At 36.2% G+C, this 12,704-nt stretch overlaps 1 protein-coding gene across 1 annotated transcript in view; it reads left to right on the top strand.

The window, feature by feature from the left end:
- The window catches only part of SMCHD1 (structural maintenance of chromosomes flexible hinge domain containing 1), a 68,547-nt gene that overhangs the window by 42,606 nt on the left and 13,237 nt on the right, over positions 1-12,704 (top strand). Inside the window, exons 31-37 of the mRNA XM_027886334.1 lie at positions 2,278-2,357; positions 3,846-4,003; positions 6,495-6,610; positions 7,045-7,106; positions 10,140-10,227; positions 10,638-10,769; positions 11,603-11,752. Of these exons, the coding sequence (XP_027742135.1) occupies positions 2,278-2,357; positions 3,846-4,003; positions 6,495-6,610; positions 7,045-7,106; positions 10,140-10,227; positions 10,638-10,769; positions 11,603-11,752 (786 nt within the window). The remainder of the gene's footprint in view (positions 1-2,277; positions 2,358-3,845; positions 4,004-6,494; positions 6,611-7,044; positions 7,107-10,139; positions 10,228-10,637; positions 10,770-11,602; positions 11,753-12,704) is intronic.

The raw sequence follows: 12,704 nt of genomic DNA, 5'->3' as shown, positions 1-12,704 counted from the left end.
ACATGTTCTTTATGTGAGTAGGATGCATCCAGGAGAAGGTGTTCTGAAAGCCAAGGCGGATCGTTGTTGTAATATGTTTATTACGGCACGCTCTCCTAGAGCTTAAAACCAATGTAATTTCTAAAGATTAAGTTTCATACATAAGCAGAGCAACCAACTGCATATTTGTTGAACAGACATCAGATCAGTATTCATGAGTATCTTGAAGAACCTCTTCAGAGAACTGTCTTGCCTTTGTATTTCCAATAGTTTGTATGCATACTCTCACAGAAGAACTGAAACGCTTTTGGGAACTGAAATTCTTGAATAAGCTGTCTTTCTGGATTTCACATCCTACCCTCTAAGTCTCCAAAGTCTGATATACAGTTGCAGCATGCATTTCCTTTATCTTCTATATTACAGGTCCAAAACTAATTGAGTATAGCACAACATAAACAGTCTCAACTCTCAGGGGGAGTACACAAAGTACTGGTTCCTGTAAAAATTAAAACTTTTCATTCTGTGATGTGCAGTAATTTCAAATACAGACGTATTTTGAGTTGAATATACTCTTCAAAAGAATGTATGAAATGTTTGGCAATTTTCTTAGTCTGTTTTTGTAATGCTGCCTTCCATTTGAATCTTTAAGCACACATTTTTTGCCATTGCTTTTCTCTATTGACTTGCTAGGGATAAAGTCATGCTCCCATAGCTGATCCATGATGAATCAACTTTCATTTCCCCCTCCCCCCCCCCCCCCCCCCCCCCCCCCCCCCCCCCCCCCCCCCCCCCCCCCCCGAAGTGGTTTCATTCTTTTTACTTACTGACTTGAGGTTCAGGAAGGAAAATAATTTTGGAAGAAGATTGCCCACTTCAAGTGTTCCAAAATCACTGTTTTTTTTCTAAGTGGATACTTAGTCTCCTGAAATTGTGCTGAAATAGCAAAGGGAAAGCAGTTTTACACCAAGTGCTGTTCAGATAATGACAAACATTTACACCACATTGTTGCATTCTGTCATCCGTCAAAGAGTTGATTTCCCTCCCTAATGAGGACTTCATTACAGAATAACTTAGAAGGTATCCATGACTTTTGCTGTCCACCAAACTCTAAAGATACTGTCTGAGGTTCTTTTGATACACTGACAAGCTGTTTCTTAGGTAAGGCTAAAGCAGCATGCACACAAGTTTGCAGAAGAAATAGCTTCTGCTTACTTTACAGATGTATTCGTATTCTTTAAGATTCATACCTGTCTCTATGAGAGGATAGGCATTTACCATCTACAGTAATTTCAAATAGTTGTGACTGAAGAGGAAAGTGGAGATAGATTCTCTGCCATTTAATGTGTAAAGGCAAGTATGACTTAAAGCTATTGCCAATCATAAGATTTGACTTTCAGTGTCAGGGAAGTAAGTGTGGCAAAGACAGGGTGCACATAAAAAACACACCTTGAATAACACTACTTAGGTAAAGAGTTATTTTTTAACAGTGGGAGTCAGCAAGAATTCATTTAAGTCAGTCACAAAATTTCCATTGACTTAAAGGACTTAGAAATGGAGGTAATTAATGTGCTGGATAAACAGAAGATGTATAAGCCATTTGTGGTTTTAGTCTAAAACAGCACTGACAAGAAGTTATCATGATTAGCATTTCATTTAATACCATTTTCTACAGTATAGAGATCTTGTTAATAATGATGTTTGATAAATAAGGTACTGTACTTCATCACTTGTCTTAACACTTTCCTCTAGGTTGTCTAGCAGTCTCACATTTTTGGCAGCAAGACAATAATGGGAAAGAGGAAGAGAGAGACAGATGTCTTAGTTGTTTTTACTTAGTTGTATAATTCTTTAATTTTTGCTACCCAGAAATCTCTGAGTACACTAAAGAGACACTGTAAAAGGGAATAAATAGTTTTTAGAAGGTTTTTGGATCTGAAAATATACTCAGATTAACATCTGCTATGAATGACATGATAGCATCAGTAGCAATTAAAAAAATAACATTAAAATATTTGAACATATTGATGAAAAAAAATCCTTGTTTCAGATAAAGTGATTGTTTACAAAAGATGGCCAAGATTTTTGAAACTTCTTAATATTCATAACAGTATTAGTATTAGTGTTAGTATTCATAATAAATTAGTATTCATAACAGTATCTCTAATTTAGAGTGCAAAAATACAAAGAAACTACATCTCAAATTGACAGACAGTATGCAGGAAATGAGATACATGTTTTCTTCTAAGACTTGATGCTACTTCTGTATGACTGAAAGAATAATTTTTTTTTTTTTGACAGATTGTTTCTTCAAACCAGCAACATAAAACAGATGACACTGGTAGGGCTAACCTGGGAGTTTTTACTATTCATGCACCTAGGTAAGTAGTGAAAACTAGATGGAAAAAAATTGAATTCTGAGATGTTACTTGCTAGATGAATTTAAGCTGTACAATTCATAAAATACCTACCAAGTATTAATCTAGAGCTAAGATCAAACAATAATTACTTGTATGCTGGTGGATGGCCAGATAGTGAGTTTTAAGAAATTAAGTGCTTAACTAAATAAAATTACTTAGCTGCTTCTTTTGGTCTCCACATTAGAGAAGCTGCTAATCTAATTTTCTGAATCCTGTTTTTTTCTGTTGATGGTAAAACAGAGCTTATAATTCTCAACCTGCACTGAGTGCAAGTGGTGTCATAAACCACACTATAAAGATTTGAAATGTCTCTTAAGTGTCTAGTTCCAGACACAATGCTTTCAAAGTAGGAATACATTTTAAGAGTGTTGAAACTCCTCTTTCTCTGCGTGCTGGGCATTGTGTTAAAGGATTAGGTGGAGTGTCCAAAAGAATTTTAAAAATACATATTTATCTTTTCTTATTTGCAATTGAACTAATGAAGACTCAGTCTTGGGCCAATATGTGTCCTGTGGCTCCTGCTTCTTCATGTGCTTCTTCACGGTCATTTTTTCATGTCTTGCTCCCCTTACACTCATATGTCCCATCTGACTTCTAAAATTCATAATTTCTGCATCTTCTTCATATTCACAGTTCTGCTATCCACTCCCTGTACCCCTGAGCTTTTCTTGCTAGACTGGGTTGGCTTTAGATTATTTCTTTGCATTCATATCTGCAGGATTTGGCCCGTAGTACTATTTTGCGTTTGGAAGAAAATAATTTTAAATGCTATTGATGGTACTCAGTGTGTTTATAATGCCTGTGTCATGGTAGAAAGATGATGAATATTAGTTACCAGTATAGTTCTGAAGGTTAGAGACAGGTGTATCATCATACTATTTATAGCATAATCAAAACTAGCTGGGGAGTAAAACCTCCATGCAATTAAATACCATATTCCCAGTTATGTGTGAAAACTTGAAAATTAAGTTTTTAATACTGTAAAGAAAACCAGTTATTTGATAGTGCTAAAGTCATTATATACTTGCACTGCTCTTTGCTGGATGTGAATGGTAGTTGGATTTGTTCCTTGGAAACTGTCGAAGCAGAATGCTCCTCAGACAGTATTTGAATTAGTAGTGCTTGCTTTCTGCTTTGCTGCCTTTGCTACGTGAAGCTGTGGTTGATAGTGTCTTACAGACAGGCAATGAAACATGATCAAACTAATGAAATATTAACGCAAAATAAAATTCAGTAAGCTAATATCTTAAGAATAACTTAAACTCACAGTTTTACTTCTCTAACGTTGCATTAACACTTCTAGTTTTATCTTCTCTTTACTGCTACTTTGCCACTACTAGATATTGTTTATCATGCTTTCATATATGTGATTCAGACTTTTGAAGTCTGTTAAAAATTGCCTTTCAGAAGAGATTTTATATCAGTTGTTATGATTTCTGTATATTGCAGGGGAGAGCACATTTTACAGCTTAGAGCCTTATACAACAAGACCACATTAGATTGTCCTATAATCACGATAAATGTACTGCCTGATCCCGAGAAACCTGTTTGCTTGAATGTTAAATATGACAGAAGTCCTGCTTTTCCAGCAGGAGGTACCTTCCCTGGTAAGTATAAGGACCCTTCAGTGGATCACTCAAGAGCTTTGTAAACCTGTGAAAAACTGTTTTAGTGATTCTGGTGGTGTATATCCTTGCTTTTTTGGTCTCTTTTGTCTCAATTCTTTGTTACAGCTGTATTTGAGATGCCTCTGTGACCCTCGGAGAGATCTGTAGGTCATCTTTGCAAAGCATTTCAAAGGACTTCTTATTTATTTGTTCCAAATTGTCAGTTTTATTCATCTGTAAATGGTAAAACTACAGAACTTCTTCTCTATCTTTAGGGAAATACCATACTTCGGTTTTTGATCTTCCCAAAAGATGTTCTGAGCTAGTTCATGCATATTTCCCCTCGTCCCTTTTTCTACAGAATAGTGACAAAGGAGGTAGCTATGAAATTGTAGGCCAGTCATGAGCCAAGAAGAACCAAAAAGTGATCAGAGGTATGCCAGGGACAGTACAAAATATTCTTTTCTCCTGATGTATTCTCTCACAAAACAGTGATCTTTTCCTTCCAGCTAAGACCACTGACTCATTAAAGACAAAAAGCCATCTCATGTTTATATCCCATTAGTATTCACAGTGAGGAAAACAAATAAAGAAGAGTAAGTTAGAACCTTGAGGAAATATCTTTTGCTACAAGCGAAACAGAATTTGAAACTTTTTCTTTTATCTGTAAGGAAACTTATACATGAATAAGAGACCTATCCTAACTAATTCCATTAGTTCAGGAGATAACTCTTCTTTATAACAACCGTGGAACATGCAGTTCTAGAATTTGTCAGTGAGGTATGCAAATTTACTAGCCCTTCCAGAAAGTTTTCCCATTTAGTTTGCAGTGATGCGGTTTGTACTGTGAAACCATGATGCAAAGATACTCTTCAGGAAGCTGAAGTCCTGTCTACATAAATTAAATAGAAACCAAGAAGATTCTGTCACTTTAAGTGTAATGCTGTATTAAGGAAGGCAAAAAAAGACTTCAGTAATAATAGAGTGAAATTTAAAAAAAAAAAAAAAAAAATTGAGTCCTGGGAAGCATGCTGTATTTTTTCAATAGTATCTGTGAAGGAGAGTAGTTTCCAAACTGTTTTTTTCCCCATTTAAATCCTGCCTTTGATTTTAAAAGAATAAAATTAAGATTCACATTTGAATCTTCAGTAGATGACTTGGAGACATATTTACTGAAGTAAATACTAAGAAATTTCCTATACTGAATGGTATTCACTTAATTATAAATTAAAGTTGTTAACTCTGATATGCTAATCCTATTTAATTTGACCTTTATTTGAAAGGAATAAAGTAAGGTGGCATATCTGATGCAGTTTTCAAAAAGTTTCAGGAGAGGTCAAAGAAACTTTGACCAGGTGGTGTGTTTTCAGTACTGGGCAGTTTTTGGAAGGAATATAATGAATATAACTAAGTGACTTGATGGCTAAATGTAGAAGTGGGAGCAAGTTGGGAACTGTGACTTCTGTACAGGAAAGTGGTGCCTTAAAAAGGTATTTGAAGAAGTTGACAATTGTTTGAATGTGAGTGATCCTTCTGATACAGAGTACTTGGTTTCTTAGACAGCTTTTGGCAAGTTTCTTAACCAAAGGCTCTATAAGAAAGCTGTTAAAGGACTGTCCTTCCTGTAATTCAGTCTTTCCCTTTAGGTGGACTTAAAAATTGTTTCTCTTGAGAGTGTTTTCAGTTCAGCATAAGCATCTGATTGTTTTCCTACCTATTCCTTTGTAAATATTTCTTGATTCCCAGATGATAAAGGTCACCCAAAGGTGACAAAAAGAAATTGAAAATTTGCTTCATACAAATCTATTTGTTGTATTCCCAAGCCTTCATGAAATACCCACAGCATCTGTTCAAAATTTAGAATAAAGAGGATGTGTTTGTAGTACTAGGAGCTGAGAAGCAGAATACCCCCACAGATATTTCTTGGTTTTTAACCATCTTAACTTGATCAGCCAACATTTTTATGGCAAGAGGTTTTTATTCTTTAAAATGCTCCATATAGTGTTATGAACTTGATTAAATTCACCAGGTATTTTAGTTTTGCCTAGAGGAAGCATACTGCAGAATCACAGAATGACAGAGTGGTTTGGGTTGGAAGGGACTTGTAAAGATCATCTAGCTCCAATCTCCCTGCCAAATAGCCCTTTTTCAAATGTAGCGTGTGGTATAAATCAGCCAGGTTTCGAGACTAAATAGCTTCATCAGGAGATAACTTATAGAGTATATAAGACAGTACATTTTTTAATAAAATTAGGTAATTAATTCCGTATTAACAGGCTCATATCAATTAATTACTACATAAATAAAATAACATCCTAATTATTTGACTTACTGGTGAGCTCAAGTACACCTAAGGGTGGGCACTGTAGTCTTGGAGGGAGTCATGCCTGAATTTTTGTTTTAAGTATGAAACAGACACAGAAATTCATGAAGTTTTAAGCTTCTCAATTCTGAATAAAAATAATCTTCAATGTTGTCTCTTATCCCGCAGATTTTATGGTTAGTGTTCTTTCTGAAGATGACACCATTATTAAAAATATTAATCCAGCACGGATTTCTATGAAAATGTGGGAAGCACAGAGCAGCCGGATTAGGTCGCCAATTGATGTAAGTCATCAAAACACATTTTCAAAACAGGTGTCCAAATGTCAGCATAGGCCAAACATATTTGTAGTAGAAACTTCCCTTCATTTGACTTAGATCCGTATCCTGTTCTAGGTTTAAGTAACAAGTATTATAGATCAGCCATATTATATGTCAGTATCTGTCCTGTTAGAAGTTGGCAGACTGTTCTACAGTAATAACAAAAATGTTAATGTTCTGCAGAAGCTAACTCATAGCAGGGAGAGGATTAAAAATTGTCACCCTGAATTTTGCAAAGATCCCAATAATTAAGAATATGAAACTAGTGCCTAAATTACAGGTGATCTCATTTAATTACTGTGTACTATCAGTACTGCAACTCATTAAGACTCGATAGCATGTTACAAGTAAGGTACTTTCAGTATATTGTATTAAATTTTTTGCATCTTTCTGTACAGATTACAACATTTAGCTGTAGTAAAGTAAAGGATGAAAAGGAAGATGGCTTCTTCTACTTCAGGTATAGCAGCATTTGTTTTATGATTAGTGATGCAACTTACTATACAAAATACATACTTTTAAATGGAAACAAGAGTTTTATGTTTTGATGATAACAATCTGTTATAGAATTGGTAGGATACAGTGCTAAGGAAAAGTGAAAGATACTAGTAAGATGCAAAGAGATGAGGATTAAATTCTTCCCTAGATACTTTTAGACATTTGTTTAATTTGAGAGTAGAGAGGAGTCTAAGATAATATATTAAAATGCATTATGAGAAATGCCAGCAATGAAGGGACTACATCATCAGCTTGTCACGTGTATAGCAACATTCCTTAATCATTTTCTATATAATGTTTAACTGCTGTAGGATTGCAGGCTGTACAAAGCAGACTTAACTCTTGATCTCCTGTAGCTGTGAGTTAATCCTGATCCATGACCTTGACCCTGTCAGTTTAGTAGTCTCCTTGAGCTACTTATTCAGAGATACTGTCTTAGATGACCAGCAGCAGAACTAGAGCTGATCATAAGCTGGTGCCTGACTGCCACATTCTTTCTACATCTATTTCTGGTAGGCCACCAGTGGGATCAGCTAAATAGTTACAGTACTGGCTGTCGATTCAAGCTCTTGCCTCCTAGGAGTGAGCTTTCCTTCTGCTTTCAGAAAGCAGACTTAGGAGCACCTTATTGCAGCAGATACTGTTGAACAGCTGATCCTTGTTTCTGCATCAGAGGAACAGAGGTAAATTGCTGCAGCTCAGTATGTCAAGGTCTCAGGAAAGTCTGTGTGGCAGCACTTCAGGAGGTGATAAGAAGTTTCCGAACTTGTCTCTCAGCTGCAACTCCCCTCCCTTTTGAGGCACATAATAGAGTTCCAGAAGCCAAGCATCCAGTTTGTAGGAAGACCGTCATGTAGCATTAAGCCTTCAAAACTCTATTTCTGGGGAGTTGAGACTCAAATCCAGGGTTCTGACTTGGGTTGTTAAGCCGTGCGCATGTACCCATCTGTAATTCCCTCTGTCATATCCAACCAAGAAACTAACCCAGCTGGGAGGGCAGTTGCTGCAACCCTTGTTTATTCCGTCTTTTTAGCTTCTCAAACAGTGTACAGCAAGGTGATGTGTGTGAAGGCTTTTTCATTTAAGAGATTACAACTAATTCAAAAAACTATTTAGGCATGGCTATATGTGTGATTTCCAAGATCTGTCTTTACCTTGAAGGCATTTGAGGTTCCAAAGCTGCCTAAGGCTGAATTTGGCAGCTGTAGCACATGGAGACTCAAATGAGGATGCAGTTTTGCCTTTAACAGAGTTTTTGTGTGGCTGGTCCAAGATCATGGAATGAACTTCTCTAGAAACCGAGGGTCGCTTCAGATTTGCACTAAGTATGAGGTACATTTCTGTGACCTTGATCATTCTGAGAAATACTTAGTAGGTATACTTAATTATAATTAACTTAATAGGTATAACTAAAAAATAAAAAACTCCCATAAATGTTATCAAAACAAGGCACCCTACATCGTGTACCACCATCGTGTTTGTACCACCATAAAAAGGAAACTAGAATGAATGTGCTGATATGTAGGCATGCTAATAAATGTTCTCCTGTGAAAAGAACTGTAGTCAGGTGTGATATAAACTAACCTGTATAGACTTGAATATGGAATTGTGGAAATCTTGACATTGGTACCTGTAGTGTACTGGTTGTCCACAAATGTCCAGAATTAAAACTCCTAGCCATATTGAAAAACTTGAAAGGACAGTAGACACTGTCCATTAGCAGCCCTTGCAGAAAAGTACATTTTAGTCCTTTCTGCCAGTGTCTGTGTCATCACTGTCTACCACCTGGTTTGTCTCAAGTTTTCCTGTTTTTAGCATAGTCAGGTGGTTTTCATCTATTTATCACCAGCCAGTAACATGAATGCTATTATGCAGTCTTACAACTTCCATAGCATTTGTGTCATTTCTTCTTTTCATAAAACCTGTGTCTGTCCAGCCATGACATCCTTAGCAGGTTATTTACAACTCATTTTTTTTATGCATCCTGACAAGGCAGATGCTACTTTCAGTCTTAAGTCAGATAAAATGCAGAAAAGAAGATAGAATTCTCTCTTCTCTATATGAAATATAAACAAGGAAAAGTCATGGCCTATTCTAGAAATATTAAAGCTTTGAGATTTTGTTTTTACAAGTTATGCATTCCAGGAAATCTTGCATATCACTCCTTCCCAAACAAAAGAAGAAATAAATATCTTAATATATTAACAAAACAGATAAAATGCTGTATATTGGAAACAGAAGTCTTATTAACCAGTACAAGAGTGCCACAAGTCATCCTCATAGAAATATCTGAATCTTGGCTGTTTGCATCTCCTCAAAAGTTTCTAAGCATTTGTAAGTCACTGCTGTCCCTTGTTAAGCACTGCAAGGGTCTTCTGGATGCCATGTGGCCTTCCTTGCTTGGTGAAGTCCTGTTTATAGCAGCAGAACATCTGATCTTTCCTTCATGTTTTGATAGTAGGGGCTCTTTGCCTGTAGTCTACACTCTGGAGTGCTGTACGGTAAAATGAAAACAGTTTTTTCTCTCACTGGACTCAACCTGGGCCAGTGGTCCAAGTTACTCAACTCTGGACAATCTGAGTAAGGGAAGTAATTAGCTACTCAAATTTTGTGTAAATTTTATTAAATTTTGAGAGAATTTGTTGCAGATCTAAACGTGTCTATGCTTTGCTTCAGTAGCTTTATGAAAATTCATTGAGTGGGAAGTGAAATGAGGTAGACTTGCAGATTTCTGAACAATAGTCACAACAAACTTCCTGTCAGTTAGTAGAGACAAACTCTTGGAGGAGACTTTCTTCACTCAGGCTTCCAAAAGTCTCATTTTAATTCTTGAGAAGCTTTCATGGCTTTCTTGCTGAAGGAAGAGTATTATACCTTAACGGGGCTTTCTAACTAGTTGGAGGACTACTCAGAATTTGAATTGCTTGCATACTTACGTACTTGTCACTTCAGTACTGACTGGTGTTTGCTTGGGTTTTATTTTTGGTTTATTTAGGGATAAAGTGGTTCCAGAGAGAGTGGGCACTTACAGTATCCAGTTTACCTTTGCTATGGATAAGACAAATATGCTCAACAGTGAACAGGTTTGAATCTATAATTAATTGCATGTAACCAAGAGCATGTAACACAGAATAGTCTGTGAGAAGTATTATGATACTCTGTAGATTCAGAATGCAAATCTTTTCACTTGCAAGTTTTGTAAAAAATTATGTTTTTATTTTTGATAGTTACTGATTTCAAACTGTTGATTATGAAAATATATATTCATTAACTTTTATAACCAAAAATTTGTTGAAATAACCAAGCTGTGTAATTTGCAACCTAGTAGAACTGCTTTATGCTTGTGCTAATTTATTTTAGGATTGTCCATAAATTTCTCATGTATTTGTTTCAGTGCTTTTTGAACAACTCAAGTGTGCAGGTGAACTGCAGTTAATTACATCAGTCTTTATTTTGTTTTGGTTTATTTTGTTCTTCTTCCTTTTTCTGCTAGATTATATTTGAAGTTGTACCTAATGACCCTGTGCGCTTGCTTCCTGATTCTTTACCAGCTACTCCAGCAGTTTCCAATGTTCGAGCTCTTACGAGCCGTACACTGGTCAAGGATTTATACCTCCATATAATGGTAAGTATACTTTCATACAAAATCATAATTAGGGAAATATATAAGACTACTAAAAATATGTTGAATTTTGCTGTAAGGCATTGCCACTGTTTCTTTGCAAATTAACTTCATAAAAAAGAAGGATGTAAATTGGTGATTTTTCGGTTTATGAACAGATGCATCTTGTTTCATTTATGTACAGATGACCAAAACTTAAATGTTCCGTCCTTGCTGTCAGACGCCTCAATGGAAATCTGTTTCTTATCACCACAGGAAAAAATTGTTTCAAGAATAGATTTTGATGGGAAAACACTTGTATATACAGCATATGTTTCTCTCCATGATTTTTCTTCCAGGAGACAGTTCCTCATAGAAATGTTGTATTACAAAACATAAAAGTTTCCTGAACTCTGCATATTCATAGGAATACAATTTACCAGTTACCACCACAAGGAAAGCGGACTCAGCTTGTGGAAAACTAATTTAATTTATCCCCAATTAAAAAAGATTTGAGTAGTGAGAAACAAAGACTAAAAAAAAATAAACAGCTTCTGCCCCACCCTTTCCTAGGCTCAGCTTTGCCGCAGACTCCCCTGGCCTTCCCCAAACAGCACAGGCGGGTGGGAGTGGGGAATCACAGTCAATCCATAACAGCTCCACCCAGCTCAGCTGTGTCCTGCAGTGGGTCAGGTGGAGCACCAGCCCTGTCCAGCATGGGGCAGCCCCCACCTCTCCTCACACCCCTTCAGCCCCCCACTTCAGCACCTCACTGTGCAAATCCACTGCAGTATGGAAATGGATTACTTAGTTCAGTTCATGTACCAAAGTAACTTCATTGTCTTTGTTACTTACAGGATGAATACAACAACCACACTGGACTTGATCTAGTTGGCAGAATAATAGCAAAAATTAAAAGCCCTAATGAAGAAGATATAGAGATCCCACAGTTTCATGGGAAAGTCAGTACAGTGGAGTTTCCATTTGAGCATGGATCAGCTGAAATTGTAAGTGTGACTGAAATACAGAGCTCCATGAGCAATGGATCTAATGAGGCTTATTTTCCTACAGTGTCAAAGTTGATCTTACATCTCATTGTGTTCTGTGGAGGGTTAGTATATATTGTAGCTTTCCCTTACAGATAAGTAAATAAGTTATTTCTTCTCTGTTTGGTTGCTGGTTTTCAGAAAACCTGAAGGAAGGGCATTCTTTAAACTGTTAAATCTTTGCCAAGTGAGGGAAGTGTACAGTTAGTTTCACTTAGGGACTGGAAAAGGCAGGGAGATCCAGGACAAATATTTTCTTCATTTGAATTTCACATGTAAATAACACTTCACCAATCTGTATTTAAACCATTAATATTAGCAGTATTTTAAAATAGTCTCTGGTGTAATATCTTAAGATCATTTAGACTAACCTCTTCATACATTTGTAATTAAACTTTACCAGTTTTTCTTTACATTTTGTCAAGCTAAGTGGGGCTATATATACTTTGCAGAAAGGCATCCTGTCATCATTTGAAGAAGTAAAGATAAAACTACCATTTTTCTTTATGCTTTATTTCACTTATTGGTGCATTTGGCTGCTAAAAATTATTGCCTTATTTCAGTTTGAATCTCTGGCTATACCATCATGCATACCTCTGAAACTACTGCATACTGTAGCCAGGTTACTACAGTCACTTTTTCTTCAACAAATACAGATTAAATTTTTAAAACCTGCAATTTCCATCTGTCATGGTTGTTAAAAATATAATACAAAAGACACAAGTTAAAACATGCACAAAAGCAGAAGCTGTTGATAATACACCAAAAAAACCCCAAATGAGTATAGAGTTTCTTCTGTGTGGTTAGGGTCACAGTCTCTCTCTTAAAAGCCTACAGAGAACTTCAGTTACTAGGACTATTCCTGTGGTGAAACAGTTGTATATTGATTTCTTTTTTTCTTCAACTTGCTAAA

The sequence above is a fragment of the Empidonax traillii genome, unplaced genomic scaffold (assembly GCF_003031625.1).
Source record: "Empidonax traillii isolate 1590-97213 ecotype Southwest subspecies unplaced genomic scaffold, ASM303162v1 scaffold186:size1492175, whole genome shotgun sequence".
NCBI classification, from domain to species: Eukaryota; Metazoa; Chordata; class Aves; order Passeriformes; family Tyrannidae; genus Empidonax; species Empidonax traillii.
The sequence above is the reverse complement of the archived record's forward strand: the minus strand, read 5'-3'. Positions and strand labels throughout refer to the sequence as shown.